The sequence below is a fragment of the Bos javanicus genome, chromosome X (assembly GCF_032452875.1).
Source record: "Bos javanicus breed banteng chromosome X, ARS-OSU_banteng_1.0, whole genome shotgun sequence".
In the NCBI taxonomy this organism is placed as follows: domain Eukaryota; kingdom Metazoa; phylum Chordata; class Mammalia; order Artiodactyla; family Bovidae; genus Bos; species Bos javanicus.
This window is the reverse complement of record NC_083897.1, coordinates 41567459-41586430: the sequence shown is the minus strand read 5'-3', so window position 1 is coordinate 41586430 and position 18972 is coordinate 41567459. Positions and strand designations below refer to the sequence as shown.

The following is an 18972-nucleotide window of genomic DNA, read 5'->3' as shown; positions in this document are numbered from 1 at the left end:
TTAGAGATACCAAGGGAATATTTCATGCAAAGGTGGGCTCAATAAAGGACAGAAATGGTAGGGACTTAACAGAAGCAGAAGATATTAAGAAGAGGTGGCAAGAATACACAGAAGAAGTGTACAAAAAAGAGCTTCATGTCCCAAATAATCATGATGATGTGATCACTCACCTAGAGCCAGATATTCTGCAATGTGAAGTCAAGTGGGCCTTAGAAAGCATCACTACAAACAAAGCTAGTGGAGGTGATGGAATTCCAGTTGAGCTATTTCAAATCCTGAAAGATGATGCTGTGAAAGTGCTACACTCAATATGCCAGCAAATTTGGAAAACTCAGCAGTGGCCCCAGGACTGGAAAAGGTCAGTTTTTATTCCAATCCCAAAGAAAGGCAATGGCAAAGAATGCTCAAACTACCACACAATTGTACTCATCTCACATGCAATAAAGTAATGATCAAAATTCAGCAAGCCAGGCTTCAGCAATACATGAACCATGAACTTCCAGATGTCCAAGCTGGTTTTAGACAAGGCAGAGGAACCAGACATCAAATTGCCAACATCCACTGGATCATCGAAAAAGCAAGAGAGTTCCAGAAAAACATCTATTTCTGCTTTATTGACTATGCCAAAGCCTTTGACTGTGTGGATCACAATAAACTGTTGAAAATTCTGAAAGAGATGGGAATACCAAACCACCTGACCTGCCTCTTGAGAAACCTATATGCAGGTCAGGAAGCAACAGTTAGAACTGGTCATGGAACAACAGACTGGTTCCAAATAGGAAAAGGAGTACATCAAGGCTGTATATTGTCACCCTGCTTATTCAAATATTTAGCACCTATTTATTGTTATTTTAAAATTAGTGGTTAGCACACCTTTTTCTTGCTAAGCTGTAAACTACTGGAAGACAAGGCTTGGAATTTTTTTTTTCTTTCTCATGATTATATTACCAGTATTTGCCTCAGGTGTTCTCACAAACTAAACACTCAATAAATGCTGTTTTTGATTTATTATTGTTTTAAATGACAATAAAGTAAGAAAGAAATAGTACAAACAGCTTACTTTGGAAAATGTTAGACCACACAGAGAGAGTGGGACATATTGCACAAATTATTTATTTACCTTAATTTAGAGCAAAATGAATTTTGTACAAGTGTAAATTATATTATCTCAGAAGAGGTAACTCTCAAAGGTGTTTTTATTAGAATATTAAAAGAAAAGTTTGCATTTGATATGTTGTAAAACTCCTTTTCAAACTAACAACAAAGCTTTTAAGAGTTGTAATAGAAAAAAATATCAACAGAAGCTCAATATGTTTCCATGCTACATATTAACAACAATGCCTAACACTCAGAGGTGATGCAAGGGAGAAAAGGAAAGGCAATTGAATTGGTGGAGAACACCCACAGAATTCCCAAAGCACACCTGATTAGCCAAGACAAACATTTTAGACAGAGCAAAGGTAAATGATACCTAAGGCATGGTTTCCATGATTAAGTTCCACTTTTAAGGAGTTGCTGGAGTTGTTCATTTAATTAATTTCTTGTTGAAGTGCATGCATTAAATGCCTTCAAGGATCCAAAAAGTCTGCAATATTTTTGTATCATCCTTTCTCTATAAACATTCTTTACTACCATCTCTTTAGGGCATCAGGGAGGAGACATGCTATGCTGGTTAAGTGACCTCAGTGTTGCCTTCAAGTATCAGAAGCCTTAATAAGCACCACTGCCTCAAAAGAGTCAGCACAGATGTGTGACTGATTATTCATCTTGCTTGAACTCTCAACATACTTTGATTAGATACTTCTTCAGGTTTCCTTTGGTCAATGGGGAAGAGAGGCTGGGGGCTGGGATGCAGAGGTGTTGCCATTCTTATTCCTTGCATCAGGACACTTGAGACACTCCCTTACAACAGCTCATTTTCTCTATGCACGAAGCACACCTTAAATTTACACACAGTTACATGTCAGTTGAGTTCAGTCTCTCAGTCCTGCCCAACTCTTTGCGACCCCATGGACTGTAGCCCGCCAGGCTCCTTTTTCCATGGGATTCTCCAGGCAAGAATACTGGAGTGGGTTGCCATGTCCTCCTTCAGGGGATCTTCCCGACCCATGGATAGAACCCACGTCTCCTGCATCTACTGCAGGCAGATTCTTTACGGCTAGTGCCACCTGGAGAGACCACATGTCAGTTACATATATCTCAATAAAACTGAAAAACAATGGTCCAAGAGTCCCACAGTTATCTTTCATGGTCCAAATACATGTGCATTAAAGAGGCAAGGCAGATCACTAAATCCACTATTTGTGTACCTTCAGTACTTATGCCCAGCAAGCAGGTTCCCATTCCTGTAAATCCACAGAGTACAAGAGTAGCTTACATATAAACAGATGCTTTAGAAAGAATTCATCCCCAAAATGATTTTATGGAGTATGTCAAGAGATCACTCAATAGCACTGAGCAAATTACTTGTAGTTGATTTTTCAAATGTAGCTTTAATTAGGATGTCAATTATTGAAGCCTCCAAGTATCAGAGTTCATTTGATCGTGTTTCAGATTTAGCCTCACTACGAGGAACACTGATGGAATTCTCAAGAGCAGCAGTGATGATGAAAAGAAAGTGAAAGACAGTTTTGCTTCTTGGGTCTCTTGTTCCATTATGTCCTACCATTTGATCTCTTGCCAAAGAAAGGCAGAGTTTAATGAATTAGTTATTTTAGAGGCTAAGTAAACATGTAAGAGTTGGACTGTGAAGAAAGCTGAGCGCCAAAGAATTTGATGCTTTTGAACTGTGGTGTTGGGGAAGACTCTTTAGAATCCCTTGGACTGCAAGGAGATCCAACCAGTCCATTCTAAAGGAGGTCAGCCCTGGGATTTCTTTGGAAGGAATGATGCTAAAGCTGAAATTCCAGTACTTTGGCCACCTCATGCAAAGAGTTGACTCATTGGAAAAGACTCTGATGCTGGGAGGGATTGGGGGCAGGAGGAAAAGGGGACGACAGAGGATGAGATGGCCAGATGGCATCATCAACTCGATAGACCTGAGTTTGAGTGAACTCTGGGAGTTGGTGATGGACAGGGAGGCCTGGCATGCTGTGATTCATGGGGTTGCAAAGACTCGGACATGACTGAGTGACTGAACTGAACTGAACTGAATCTTCCTCTTTGGAGACTTTAAAAAAAAATGGAAACCACGTTGTGAAATGAAATAGGTTGAAAGACAGAGTAGCATGGACTTCTTGAAAATAAATGGATTAAGAAATAAACAATGTTGCATTAAATTAGAAAACACTGATCTCTGGCCTGGAGTTCAAACAGTCAAACTGTGTACACACACACAAAGTCACACACACGTTCACATATAAAATTAACTTTTATTGAATATTTACAATGTGCCAGACATTGTACTAAGTAATTTACATAGGTTATGCATATAATCTACACCAATTTCTGATAAAAGAAATGTATTAGTATTGTCATGATAAACAATGAAAATAAAACTTAGAGCTATTAAACAGTTTGGCAAAGATTACATAACTAGTCTGTGGCAATTCTGATATTCAAACCCAGACTTTTCTGACTCCAACGTGCAAACTCTAATTCAATATGATGTATGACCTCATCTCCTGTATTGGCAGGTGGTTCTTTACCACTAGCACCACCTGGGAAGCCTCTTCAAGAAAAGTGTAGGTGAATACCAGTCCTTAAGTGGGGGAGAATATTTTGTCTCTCATTGGAGAACTCTTACAGAATTCAAGATACACTACTAGATATGGAGTCATGAGTTGAAATCCATCCTTGTTCTCAAAGAGCTAACATTATAGACGGAGAATAAGATGTGGGCACAAATATTTGAAATATAAGCCTGTGTGTCATAAAAACCCTGAGAGTTACATACACAGTGCTATGGGAGCTCAGAGAATGGAGTGGACTCAGTCAACTTGGTGGACTGAAAAGCATTTCACATGGTACCTTAAAAGATGAGTACTATGCCAGTGGTTCAGCACAGGAGGAGATAAGGGAGAAACATTATTTGGAAGTGGAGAAATAGATACAAACAAATAGGTAGGGGGGAATAAGAAACTGAAGGAAGAGTAAAGAGTCTATTTTCATTAAAACATATGGTAGGCATTGAGCAATGAGCCAGAAAGAAAAGTGCAGAAAGACCAGAAAGAAAGTGTGGGTCAAAATATGGAAATATGATTTCAATGCTATTCTCTAAAATCATCCCACCCTCGCCTTCTCCCACAGAGTCCAAAAGTCTGTTCTTTACATCTGTGTCTCTTTTGCTGTCTTGTATATAGGGTCTTCATAACCATCTTTCTAAATTCCATATATATGAATTAATATACTGTATTGGTGTTTTTCTTTCTGACTTACTTCACTCTGTATAATAGGCTCCAGTTTCATCTGCCTTATTAGACCTGATTCATGTGTTTGGTGAGGGAGGTGGGAGGGGGGTTTGGAATCAGGGGACACATGTACACTCATGTCAATGTATGGCAATATATGGCAAATTCATGTCAATGTATGGCAAAAACCACCATAATATTGTAAAGTAATTAGCCTCCAATTAAAATAAATTACTTAATTTAAAAGAACATGGAAACATGGGACTGTAACCAAACTTCTTTCAGTAAGTAATGGGACGCAATTGAAGATTTTTAAAGTAAGACCCTCCATAAGGACCTTCCAATCAGTATTGGAATTTAGGATGAAATGGAACAACAAACAGGTTTCAAGTAAGAAAAGGAGTCCGTCAAGGCTGTATATTGTCACCCTGTTTATTTAACTTATATGCAGAGTACATCATGAGAAACGTTGGACTGGAAGAAGCACAAGCTGGAATCAAGATTGCTGGGAGAAATACCAATAACCTCAGATATGCAGATGACACCACCCTTATGGCAGAAAGTGAAGAGGAACTAAAAAGCCTCTTGATGAAAGTGAAAGAGGAGAGTGAAAAAGTTGGCTTAAAGCTCAACATTCAGAAAACGAAGATCATGGCATCCAGTCCCATCACTTCATGGGAAATAGATGGGGAAACAGTGGAAACAGTGTCAGACTTTATTTTTCCGGGCTCCAAAATCACTGAAGATGGTGACTGCAGCCATGAAATTAAAAGATGTTTACTCCTTGGAAGGAAAGTTATGATCAATCTAGATAGCATATTCAAAAGCAGAGACATTACTTTGCCAACAAAGGTTCGTCTAGTCAAGGCTATGGTTTTTCCTGTGGTCTTGTATGGATGTGAGAGTTGGACTGTGAAGAAGGCTGTGAGCCAAAGAATTGATGCTTTTGAACTGTGGTGTTGGAGAAGACTCTTGAGAGTCCCTTGGACTGCAAGGAGATCCAACCAGTCTATTCTGAAGGAGATCAGCCCTGGGATTTCTTTGGAAGGAATGATGCGAAAGCTGAAACTCCAGTACTTTGGCCACCTCATGTGAAGAGTTGACTCATTGGAAAAGACTCTGATGCTGGGAGGGATTGGGGGCAAGAGGAGAAGGGGACGACAGAGGATGAGATGGCTGGATGGCATCACTGACTCGATGGACGTGAGTCTGAGTGAACTCCGGGAGTTGGTGATGGACAGGGAGGCCTGGTGTGCTGCGATTCATGGGGTCGCAAAGAGTCGGACACGACTGAGCGACTGATCTGATCTGAACACGGTAGTTCTTTGAGAATAGACAGGAGAAATCTAGTAGAGGGGAGAGGAATGGGAGTTTTACAGCAGCATTCCAGGTGTGCTTTTGCAGCTTTATTGTAAAGAACATATGGATGAAATATATTTTGAAACTCACTTTGATAAATTCTAAGGTAACTCAAATCTGACCAAAGATCTTTTGTAGAAACCTGGTGAGAGTTTCAATATAAGTCTTCTGTTACCATACTCATTTTTCAATAACTTTAGTTAACAAAAAAACAGCTCTGTATCACAGAGAAGGGCTGACAACTTCAGAGGGATCAAGATGGTCTACAATATTTGCTAATAGGAATTAGCAGCTGGAAATAGCAGCAGGGGAGAAGGACTAGCTACTGCAAAGTCAAAGAAAACAGAAAACAAAAGAAAAAAGAAAAATCTTTACTGTCAGAGGCATGTAAACTGCTAAATTGCTCTAGCATTGCTTCTCTGACATTTGGGCACTAACATAAAATGGAGCGATTTGACATTGTTGCATGTGAAACAGAATATATTCTAAACAAATAAGGCCTGGAATGACAGATTTACTATTTAGATTATCTGTCAAATTCATGAGGTGAAGTACTTTCACATCACATTAAGGAATGTGATGTTCTATACGTTTTATAGATTATAAACATTATATGTTCTATATGTGTGTGTGTGTGTGTGTAAGCATGTGCATTAGTCACTTCAGTCATGTCCAACTCTTTGTGAGCCTAAGGACTATAGCCTGCCAGGCTCCTCTGTCTATTGAATTCGCAAGGCAAGAATACTGGAATGGGTTCCCATGCCCTTCTCCAGGGGATCTTCCCCATCCAGGGATCGAACCTGCATCTCTCACATCTCCTGCATCAGCAGATGAGTTATTTACTACTAGCACCACCTGGGAAGCTCACATGTATATCCAGGGATCGAACCTGAGTCTCCTGCACTGCAGGCAGATTCTTTACCATCTGAGCCATCAAGGAAGTGTGTGTGTGTGTATACTTATGCTATATATATATATATATATAGCATATATATGCATATATATGCTATATATATATATATGTATATATAGCATAAGTGTGGCATAAACTCTTCCCAGTATTTTTTCCACATTTAGGGTAGAAATCAACAATTGGTCTAATGATTAGGTAATAAAATAGACCTAAAGATGAGATTTTGAAAAGTTTTTTTTTTCTTAATTTTTTATTTTATATATGTGTGTAACCAATTGACAATGTTGTGATCATTTCAGATGAACAGCGAAGAGACTCATTCATACATACATGTGTATACTTTATTTTTACTAATTTTTAACTTAGCTATAGATTATATCAGCAGGTGGATCAAAGTAACTTAGGGACCATATGCACTTGTTACCATGAACCTGTGCAAACTCAGCAGTGCTTCTTCTAATAGGATTTCTTTAATTTGCTTATGATAGTTTTAGATTAGATAAAAGGAAATCTCTTAAGCATATAATCTCTTGCTGATCTGAGAAAATAATATATAAACTTGAATAAAATGGAATTTTTCCTTCAGTATATCTGCTATGAAAATAAAGAGGCGTGAACGTATGATGTCTCTGGCAATTATCTAGTTTTCTGTTATAAATACTTCTGAAGGTTGTTAGCCCACTGAACTGTATGAGGTGAAAACCAACTCTACACTGGCCCTGAAATTATCTGTTTCATATGTGGGAGTATTTTAAGATGCTCAATCATCTTACTACCTAAGGGCAGAGTGTTACATACTAGGGCAGGCCATGCGAACCTAAGTGTCCATGCTTGCTATTGCCAGTTTCACTCAGTCAACTCATATACCTGGAATTATCCCTAACTTCTTGCTTTACTTTCCAATTTGTAAATGGGATAGGAGAAAAATGAAAAGGAATTGAATATCTGGCTATTGAACATCTATTGTGTGCCTGCTTTAGAATCTACTGTGTTAACGCTCATAGCAATTCTATAAGAATGATATAAACATCCTCATATTGCAGATGTGAAAACAAATTTAGATGCTTTATCACTGATCCCAAGCTTCACATATAGTAATGGAAGAGCCATTGGCTGGAGTCTTACAATAAAGAGAACCCAATAATACGGTTGCCTAACCATGAATTACCAGCACTGCTTAAATATCTTTTCTACAGAATCCTTCCCACTAGTTCAGGATATCTGGCTTCTGAACATTAGTCCAAGTTTATCATATTCTCCCTTGGGCATTATACCTTGCCTGCTGACAGTTCACTTTTAAGGATCATACCTTCACCCTGAATGGTGTCCCAAACTCTACACCACCTAATTTGATGTTTATTCCTTTCTCGTATAGTCAACATTTAATTCCCAACATACTTTATTTATGACCTCACATGATAGAGTACACGAAGTGATGAGCTTTTAACACTGTGATCTCAGTATCATCAAAAAGTTTAATCTGTGATTATAAATACAATTTTTTTTGCTTGGGAGGTAGACATTGCTAGAGGACTCATGTGCAAGCTAAGTTGTAATCCAGATTCTGTGTAAAGAAATGATTAATATGATAAAAAGTATATTCATCCTTGATTTCTTTCTTATATATTGAAAATTGAGACTTTTTAATTCATAAAAATTACTATTATATATTTTTGGTCCATATTCATGTTCTACTTTAAAGCTTAATAGCCAGTGGATATTAACATCATAGTTATCAATTTTTCAAAACTGGTTGTCAATATTTTGTAGTCTAAGAGTTCCAGAAGAATGGTTCCCATCTGTTGCAGTGTGTATTCATCTGCTGTGGGTATTTACAAGCCTTTTATCTGTGGACATGGCACAAATCTGCTATGCTGCTGAGATTCACTCATATGCCATGGGAATCAGTCACATGTGGGTTGTGTCACATGTCAGGTCACATGTCAGGTCACATGTGGGGTGCATGTTTCACTGAAGAGACATTCTCTATGAATGTAAGAATGGGAGGCAGTGTATGGTTGGGGGAAAATCATGAACTTTAGAATCAGAACATTAGAGTTTTAATCCCTCTAACACTCAAGCCTTACACACATTATTCAACCTCTCTGAGCCCCAGTTTTCTCACTAAGAAAAGCAGATATTATAGCTATACATCAACAAAGCTGCTGTAGGGACTGGAGAAAAAGAAGAAATTGCTGTGGAGCACCTAGCATGATGACTTTAGTAGTCACTTAAAAATAAAATCATTAATGATTAAAAGTAAAGTACTCATACCACTAAAGATCAAGGACAAGAAATTATAAAACAATTGTTACAAAGATAAGCTTTAGAGCCAGACCCAGGAAATCTGCAATCTGTCTTTGTTACTTTCCAGCATCTCTTAGTGCTTCAACTTCCTCATCTACAAAATAGAGTTAATGATAATAGGCTTAATAATAGCTATAAGTTTGTAATGAGAATTAAATGAGTCAATGTTGTAACTGCTTAAAAGGCTACCTGCTATGTAGTAACTTTTATATAGATTTTGTGAAATAAAATAAATATATTCCATTGCTACCTATGATTTTCTTTGTCTTTACAAAGTAAAAATGTGTACATAAGATGTTATGGAATAACTCAAATGAACTTTTTGGCCATCCTAACACTTTTTATTATTCCCCTGTACCACTTTACAGAGTTTGCACTATTTTATTTACTTTCTGTGTCAGAGGTCAGTTGTGCTATTTGTGGGAGACTTGAGTCACTAGCTATGGGTGTGAAGGTTTGGGGAGTTAATGGCAAGTAACTGCAAGGAGATCCAACTAGTCAATCCTAAAGGAAATCAGTCCTGAATATTCACTGGAAGGACTGATGCTGAAGCTGAAACTTCAGTACCTTGGCCACATGATGCGAAGAACTGACTTGTTGGAAAAGACCCTGATGCTGGGAAAGATTGAAGGCAGGAAGAAAAGGGGACAACAGAGGATGAGATGGTTGGATGGCATCACTGACTGGATGAATATGAGTTTGAGCAAGGTCTGAGAGTTGGTGTTGGACAGGGAAGCCTGGCATGCATGGGGTCGCAAACAGTCAGACGCGACTGAGTGACTGAACTGAACTGAACTGAATGGGTCCATTCCTTGATCACATATTCTATAGCAGTTGCCTAATACTACTGATTTATTAATGAATATAAGTTATGATCACAATACATCTGTATTTAATGAAGTACAGTGGCAACCAAGTTAATGTCTATATTCATAATCAGACTATCCTTAGAATTTTTTCACAATCAAGGCCATTGTCCTTGAAAGTCATAGAAAACCATAAAAAGACTCCTCCCACATATACTAGTTTTATTTTGTTTTAAGTTTTTGAGAGAATATTATTCAGTTTTAGACTTGCTTGCATGCTGAGCATTGTAATTACTAAGAATCAGGGGGCAGAAAAGGTGTTTGACCTGGAAGAATTTATTATCCAAGGGAAAAAGTTCAAGTTATTATAAAATGCTGCATTACCAAAAAATAAGAATTCCACATGAACTGACATATGTAAACAGCATGTGCAAAACTGGGAAATGAACATTTCTGAGTAGCTCTCTATTTCCCCTAGTACTGCACAGATGCAGTGAATATTTATGACCCCATAGTTGTCCCCTTCACACTTAAAAGCTACTGTGAGTTATTTGCTTTATTTTTCAATGTTTTTTAAAAATCATGTTAATTTTTAAAAATCTAACTTGGAACTTCAAGACATGCACCCCAGTTGTATACATAATTTTCTAAAAATTCTAATAAAAATCTAAAAATTTACTTATAAGGCTATTTCTTATAAGGAAATGGACACTTACATTTTGATTTTCATTATTCAAAGAATAAGCTGAACTATTTCATGGTTCACAAGTTACTTTAATTAGTTGAAGTTTATAGATAAGAACAATTCTGCTTAATGGGACACCATTACAGTGCCCATTTAAAAGAAATAAACCTTCCAAGTCACTATCTGTTTCATGAGTCTTAATTAATTGTCATCTGAATGGCAGAGGGAAGCATTATCAAACAGTTTACAGATTTCAGTGGAGGAATAGAAATAATTTAATTTTCAGGTTATAATCTATTTCAGTAGTTTCTGTTTTTAGATTGTTGCTTTTAAAATCCCACAAATGAGTAGTGAATATCTTACTAACTATAAGGAACTATAAAACTTATTTATAAAACACATATTTTCTTTAAACTTTTCAGAGGCAAGTGCAGTGTTTACCAAAAACAAGGTTGGAAAGTCCCTATCTGTATCATATTCATAATAATAGTATGCAGTGCAATCCACCACTCTGTGACACATCTTAAATTTCAATTGAAATCTCAGGCAGTAAGGACACTCAAAGCTGTCAGATACCTGCAAGATTTACCTAATACAAGAGTCTCAAGTAAAACATACTGTATAAGAAACAATTGTGTGTCTAACAAGATTTAAACAAACAGGAGAATCAGTAATCAGCAAAAAATTAGTACAGTTATTTATGTTGCACTCAATTTAGTAGAATACAATCAGGAGTTACTGGCTGAAAAAAATATTGCTGATAGAGCAATGTCTTATTCATAGAGGAAGAGTCTTACTTAACAATGTCTAATTTCACTTGACTTCTATTTACCCTAGCCCACTTCATGTCAGACTAGTATTTCAAATCTTTGGACTGTAAAGTACAGATTTTAAAATTGTGTGCTTTTCCTCAAAACTGCTATTCAGAAGACTACATAGGTTCTTAATTAAGTATATAGATGTGGGTTATATCACCATGTATTCTACATTCTCATCAGTTTTCTTGAGACTGAATCAGAAGTGCAAGAGTAGAAAGTCAGTTTGAAATTTGGCAGAACTTCATGAATTTGGATTCAAGTAATTTTGTACAGTTCTGAGGTTGCAATGAACTTTATTTAATTAATCATTTCTTCCCACAGTGCATGCATTAATTCTGCAACTTTTCCTAAAGAGGATAAATTAATTCTGTAAAATATTTTAGGATATTATTATTATAGAACACATAACTTCTATGAGTTTCAGAAGCACTCATGAAATAATAAACAATGTGATTCTCTCCTCACTTCTTTTCGGTTTTTTTCTAATACTCTGGATATACATTTATGTATCTACCTTTAAAAATATTTATTTCCTTAGTAACATGTAAAAGACATTTGAAAATATCTGGATAGAGGATAATTTATGGTTATTAATTTGGCACCCAAGGTGTCAGATGCAGGACCTCTCTGTTATTAGCAACATTAGGTAAACCAGCTACAGAATAACAAATTGCAAACAAATGTTTAGATTGATCTCATTTCATTTTTAAAATCCCTTAAGGCCTCTATGAAGAAAACAAATGTGGTTGGCTTTGTCAGTCGCATTCTGAGCCGCCCTGATGGAGATGACTAAAAGTGAATTATGTAAAAATAACTTATAGCTTAATTTCTTTTTAAATTCAAGCTGGTTTGTTACAAGGAGGTCATACTAAAATTTGCCTAATTAACATAAAATCAAATTGTCCTATACCTTAAATTTCCCAGGTTTCTCAGTGGTAAAGAATTCACCTGCCAATGCAGAAGATGAAGGAGACCCAGATTCAATCCCTGGGTCTGGTAGATCCCCCTAGAGGAGGAAATGACAACCCACTCCAGTATTCTTGCCTGGAGAATCCCATGGACAGAGGAGACTGGCAGGCTACAGCCCATAGGGTCACAGAGTCAAACACAACTGAGCATGCACGCATATATACCTTAAACTTAAGTAATACTACAAAACAGTGGTTCTCAATTTCTGTTGTTGTTCTTCCACTACCTCGTGACTAGATTTACACATCAGTGAAACAATCATTTAGAAGATACTTTTTGGGTGATGCTTGCATCTGATCTAACAAATAAACTATCTCCACTATTATTATAGAAACACACTAGGAAGAAATAGGTATTTACAGTCATATTTTCACACAAGTCGAGGGCAAAGTCACCTAAAGAAATTTCAAAGAACATATATTGAGAAATATAACAATAATTTTTTAATATACATTCATAAAATCAGTTAAAGGGAAACATTGTGTTTCCTTTCAAACCTGTGGTTGGGGATGAGTCCAGATCTCCACAGTAGTTGTTCCTTTCATGGGTGTGTGAGATCGTACAACTTCCTTCATTGGCTTTAAAGAAGGAAAAAACAGAAGTATTTGATAAATGATTTGTTAAATGTGAAAAACATAGTACATTGCACACAAGCATCAAACACAGGTAAGTAAAAGAGTGCCTGAGTAAATATCTCTTTCCAGATACTGCAGTTATTGAGAATTTACAGTGTAACAAGTACAGTTCTAGGTAAGGGAATAAACAAGAGAAAAAAGAACTCTTTTTCTCATAAAGCTTATATACCAGTGTTACATTTAAGAGTTCCATTAAACATATGAATAGGATTGTGGAGGGCAAATTTTAAATATTTAAATGAATGAAATTTAAGCTGCAGACACTTTCAGTCCAATGCTTTTACAACTCAATGGCTTCAATAACTTGTGTTTGCAAATTTACAGTGTCTGAAATTAAAATCTATCCTGGGAGTGCCACCACATCACAAAGTTGCTATTTATCATAGGAAGATATTTAATAGTTGATATAAATGCTAAGAAATTTATGAATTGGTACACAGATACTAGCATACCAACCCAGAATAATTATCACGATCTTGAAAAGACATTTTATATCCATTTTATTTTTCTCAAGACAGAGAGCATATTCTCTGTTTTAATAATGTTGAATATATTTAGAAAAGGCAGAGGAACCAGAGATGAAATTGCCAACATCCTCTGTATCATTGAAAAAGTGAGATGGTTCCAGAAAAACATCTACTTTTGCTTTATTGACTAGGACAAAGCCTTTGACTATATGGATGACAACAAACTGTGGAAAATTCTTAAAGAGATGGGAATACCAAACCACCTCCCATGCCGCCTGAGAAATCTATATGCAAGTCAAGAATCAACAGTTAGAACTGGACATGGATCAACACACTGGCTCCAAATAGGGAAAGGAGTATGTCAAGGCTGTATATTGTCACCCTGCTTATTTAACTTATATGCAGAGTACATCATGAGAAATGCCAGGCTGAATGAAGCACAAGCCGGAATCAAGATTGTCAGGAGAAATATCAATAACCTCAGATATGCAGATGACATCACACTTATGGCAGAAAGCAAAGAAGAACTAAAGAGCTTCTTGATGAAAGTGAAAGAGGAGAATGAAAAACCTGGCTTAAAACTCAACATTCAGAAAACTAAGATCATTGCATCTGCTCCCATCACTTCATGGCAAATAGATGGAGAAACAATGGAAACAGTGAGAGACTTTATTTTCCTGGCCTCCAAAATCACTGCAGATGGTGACTGCAGCCATGAAATGAAAAGACGCTTGCTCTAAGAAGAAAAGCTGTGACCAATCTAAACAACATATTAAAAAACAGAGGCATTACTTTGCCAAAAAAAGTCCGTCTAGTCAAAGCTATGGTTTTAACATGTATGAATGTAAGAGTTGGACTATAAAGAAAGCTGAACATCAAAGAATTGATGATTTTTAACTGTGGTATTGGAGAAGACTCTTGACAGTCCCTTGGACTGCAAGGAGATCCAACCAGTCCATCCTAAAGGAAATCAGTCCTGAAAATTCATTGGAAGGACTGATGCTGAAGCTGAAACTCCAATACTTTGGCCACGTGATGTGAAGAGCTGACTCATTTGAAAATACCCTGATGCTAGGAAATATTGAAGCTGGAGGAGAAGGGGAAGACAGAGGATGAGATGGTTGGATGGGCATCACCGATGTGGTGGAGATGAGATTGAGTAGGCTCTGGAAGTTGGTGATGGATAGGGAAGCCTGGCCTGCTGCAGTCCACAGGGTCACAAATATTCAAACACGACTGAGTGACTTAACTGACTGACTGTATTTTCTATATGTGTGAATTTAGTATATGGGATAAAGGGTTTGGAACATCACATTTTTAAGGTTTGGTTGAGCAAGAATTATTATGCTTTCATTTAAATGCAAATTGTGTTTATTCTGCAATGACACTATAGCTGTGAAAAAAGAATTCAATATGCATTTATATTACCAGGCTAAGCACTCATCACAACATTCCAACTCACAGGAAAGCAACAGAAGAATTAGGAATTTAAAATGAAACATATCATCTTAGAATTTCATCACAAAAATAAATAAAAATGAGTGACAAAAATCAGTTTATGAAAGGCTCATTTGTTAGCCAATCAGAGAGAACCACTTACTGATGTGAGTTATTAAATCAGACTTGCTTAGATAACCAAAGAAACAGGTCTAGAAAACATAAACTTAAGATTATTACCATTTCACCACATTGAGAGTAACATCAATGGTGATTTTTTTTTTTTTAAGGCAAATGATATTGGGTAGTTTTCCTTGTCTTCTTCATGAGTTAACAGATCCTACCAACAACTTTTAATTATTGATACTTACTTGAGGAAGCAATAACAAGTTTGAAGTGACTGAAGAATGAATTGTGTAGAACAGAATGGACAAGAATATTTTTGAAGAATTTGACAAAACCTGATCTGGAATCTGCTAAGGTGTCTTGCAATTAATGGTGGATAAGATAAATGTGGCACAGAAAAAAAGTTTAACTGGACAAATATACAAGACTTGGGAAAATGTAAGGTGTTCAAAGCCTATGTTTATTGTACTAATATTATACATCAGCAGGTGTTTTGTGCAAAATATTTGAGTGTATCATGTGTTATTGAACTAGGAGTGTCAATAGTGAACTTTATTCACTATTGATAATGGAACCATATTCATTCTGTGAACTTTCATCTAAACAGCAAGCTGAATATTCTGACTTGCCCTACCATATATATAAGTAGTTAGAATATAAATTGGCTTATAAGTGGCAAAGTTTTATTTTTGAGCTCAAAGCCAAGACTGAAATTTTGCTGAATTGGAAGTTCCCTTCGCCATTATTATTGAATACTGACTCACTCTGGCAGTTAGTTTTCATTGCAAACTTGATAATGTCTCAATAAATCAGTTTAAAATTGTAAGGTTAATGAGTGCTTATATGCAAGACTTACACTACAGTAAAATCATGTTGATAACAATCAAAATTTTGAATCGCAAGTAATGGTAAGTTACTATATACACTCCAGTCCTCTAGAAGTTCAAATAAGCAAAATCTCTATCTGTGCACACACACAAATTTGCAATGGGTTGCAGTAAATATGGAATTAAGGAGCCTTTACCTAACTGTCAATTATAAATGTTTAATCTTTGGGTCTTCCCTTGTGGTCTAGTGGTTGAGAATCCACCTTCCAATGCAGGGGACTCAGGTTCAATCCCTGGTCAGGAAACTAGGATCGCATATGCCATGGAGCAGCTAAGCCTGTGCACCACAACTACTGCACTTGTGCACCACAACTAGAGAACTCATATGCCACAACATAAGATCCCTTGTGGTGTAACTAAGACCTAACACAGGCTAATAAATAATTTTTTTTAAAAAAAGAAATGATTAATCTTCAATATAATCACACTAAATGGCTTCTGCTGCTGCAGCTAAGTCGCTTCAGTCGAGTTGGACTAAATGGCAGATATGAAGGAAAAATCTAATAGAATTTTTCACATGCCTTCTAAAGATAGATATGTTGAGTTAAAACTATATGCTTCTGGACTGATATCAGTATTTGGCAGTACCTATCTTTGTGAAAAGACATTTTCCAAGATCAGATACACAAGTCCATTAATTAGTAGTTCTCTGCTACATGAAACTTCGTACTCATTACACTTGATGATGTAAATAGCATCAGTTAAAATTTTATGGAAATTTGGTTTCTCTTTTGTTATATATAAAACTTCATGAAACTGAACAGGGCCTTGTGGGGCTCCTGGACACAAAAGTCTTTCTATTTCCCCTGTTTCTTGTTTGTAGGAAATAGGCTTCATCCAGACTCCATGACCATCCCTAGTTCCAAAGGGCATGTTCAAACAGTTGCTAATCAGGGAAAGGAAAGGATAGGAGAAAAAGGAGGAGCAGTTAAGAAACAATAGTGCAACCTTGGGGCAGGGTCCTGGTTCCTCCTGAAGGGATATATATAACAATATTTTTGAGTTCTTCTACTGGAACTAAGATCCCAACCAAATGGAAGATGTTAACTATTTGATGAAACATTCTTCATTCCAGAGAAAAAGTCAGAGTTTGATAACCTTGAGAACCACATAAGCCCCTCATAAAACCACATGATGCCAGGTGATCTGTATATTGAAGGAATGCAGGCCCTGCATGCACCCTGATCCTTTTCAGCAGCCTTGCTCCTTGAACCATTACTAAAAAATTCACCACAAGCTCCCTTGGAATGGGACACACAGTTTTGAGGTCATTAGCCCACTGTGGCCTTTTTTGCCTGCAATGGCATCCTTTGCCTGACAAGGCAATAAAGCTATTCTTCTCTACTTCACCCTTTACAGAAAAGGTTTGCTGACCTCTGATCTAGAGGAAAAGAAAAGAAACACTAGTAACTATAATTGATGGACAAGTCGATGAAATAAATACAACCCCTAGAAGCAGAGGGTAAAGAGGAGAGTTTTTCTGGCAATTTAGTCTAAGTTAGGGAAATCCAAGATGTGTTCTATATGATGGAAGATGTAACTGAATGATGGGACAAATATATGGGAAAGTGAATTAAGTACATACTCCTGATGGACTTGTAAAGTCAACTGGTGATTTTATAGGGGCTTCCCTGGTGGCCCAGATGGTAAAGAATCTGCCTGCAATGCAGGAGACCCAAGGTTTGATCCCTGGGTTGGTCAGATCCGCTGGAGAAGGGAATGGCTACTTACTCTAGTATTCTTGCCTGGAGAATTCCATGGACAGTGGAGCCTGGTGGGTTACAGTCCATGGGGTTGCAAAGAGTCAAACACAACCAAGCGACTTTCACTTTCATGTTTTCATTATACACTAAAAAAAGCAGAAATACTCAAATGTATTTGAGCAAAGTGTTCTGTGCCATAGGAGTTTCTAGGCAGATTTGTGCTCAGATCTCAGATTCAGCTTTATTATTAAACCAAGTCTACTAGTGTTACATTTCCCATGCACATTTTAACCATTTGTTTTTAACATTTTCTGTCAATTGTAAGCAGTTTTATGTCTGTCTATGGAGCTATTTGTTAAATGTATCATGCCACATTGTAGATGAGCAAAATGCCACCCTAAGATATATATTTTTGACATGAGGATTAATTTAGGCTGATTATTTTTAAGTAACAGAGGGCTTAGGAAGTTTTTCCTTTTCCTCCCCCCTTAAAGTCCTAAAAGAATTTAGATAAAAGGCTTATTCCCAGAACAGAGCTATCACTAGAGATATTTGCAAAAAATATAAGCATGATGAGATGGGGGAAACTAAGCAGGGCCTCTGTGTCCCACCCTCTCTGCAGGGCCCAGGGAACATTTGTTTACCAAAGATTTGCTTTTCCATCTCCATGTGAATTGCCTTCCTCAGCTTCAAAGTCCCAAATCACTACCCCCAGGATCCTTCTCTGTGTAGAGCTGAAGATGGTATTTAAGGTGAGACTGACAGCCATTTTGGTGAGTAACTCAGTTTCCCTCAGTTCAGTTCAGTTCAGTTCAGTCGTTCAGTCGTGTCCGACTCTTTTCGACCCCATGAATCGCAGCACACCAGGCCTCCCTGTCCATCACCAACCCCCGGAGTTCACTCAAACTCATGCCCATCCAGTTGGTGATGCCATCCAGCCATCTTATCCTCTGTCGTCCCCTTTTTCTCCTGTCCCCAATCCCTCCCAGCATCAGTCTTTTCCAATGATTCAACTCTTCGCATGAGGTGGCCAAAGTACTGGAGTTTCAGCTTTAGCATCATTCCTTCCAAAGAACACCCAGGGCTGATCTCCTTTAGAATGGACTGGTTGGACCTCCTTGCAGTCCAAGGGACTCTCAGGAGTCTTCTAGGTCTCTCCTATGTATGCATGTTATTCAATTTTTGTTTGATTTTTGCCTGTTAATTTGTCTCATGTTAATTTAATTCTTAGACCAGTGAGAAGAACTTAGAAAGATAGAGTAAAATTTTTCCTCTCTGTGCTGTGCTTAGTCACTCAGTCATGTCCGACTCTTTGAAACTCCATGGACAGTAGCCCACCAGGCTCCTCTGTCCATGGGGATTTTTCAGGCAAGAATACTAGAGTGAGTTGTCATGCCCTCCTCCAGGGGATCTTCCCAACCCAGGGATTGAACCCAGGTCTCCAGTGTTGCAGGCAGATTCTTTACCATCTGGCCCAACAGGGAAGCTCATTTCCTCTCTGACAACATTCA

At 37.3% G+C, this 18972-nt stretch overlaps 1 protein-coding gene across 3 annotated transcripts in view; it reads right to left on the bottom strand.

Moving 5' to 3' along the window:
- Window positions 1–18972, bottom strand: part of LOC133242872 (protocadherin-11 X-linked) — an 818944-nt gene that overhangs the window by 369296 nt on the left and 430676 nt on the right. For all 3 annotated transcript variants that reach the window (XM_061409097.1, XM_061409098.1, XM_061409099.1), the window contains exon 4: window positions 12704–12784. In XM_061409097.1, the coding sequence (XP_061265081.1) occupies window positions 12704–12784 (81 nt within the window). The remainder of the gene's footprint in view (window positions 1–12703; window positions 12785–18972) is intronic.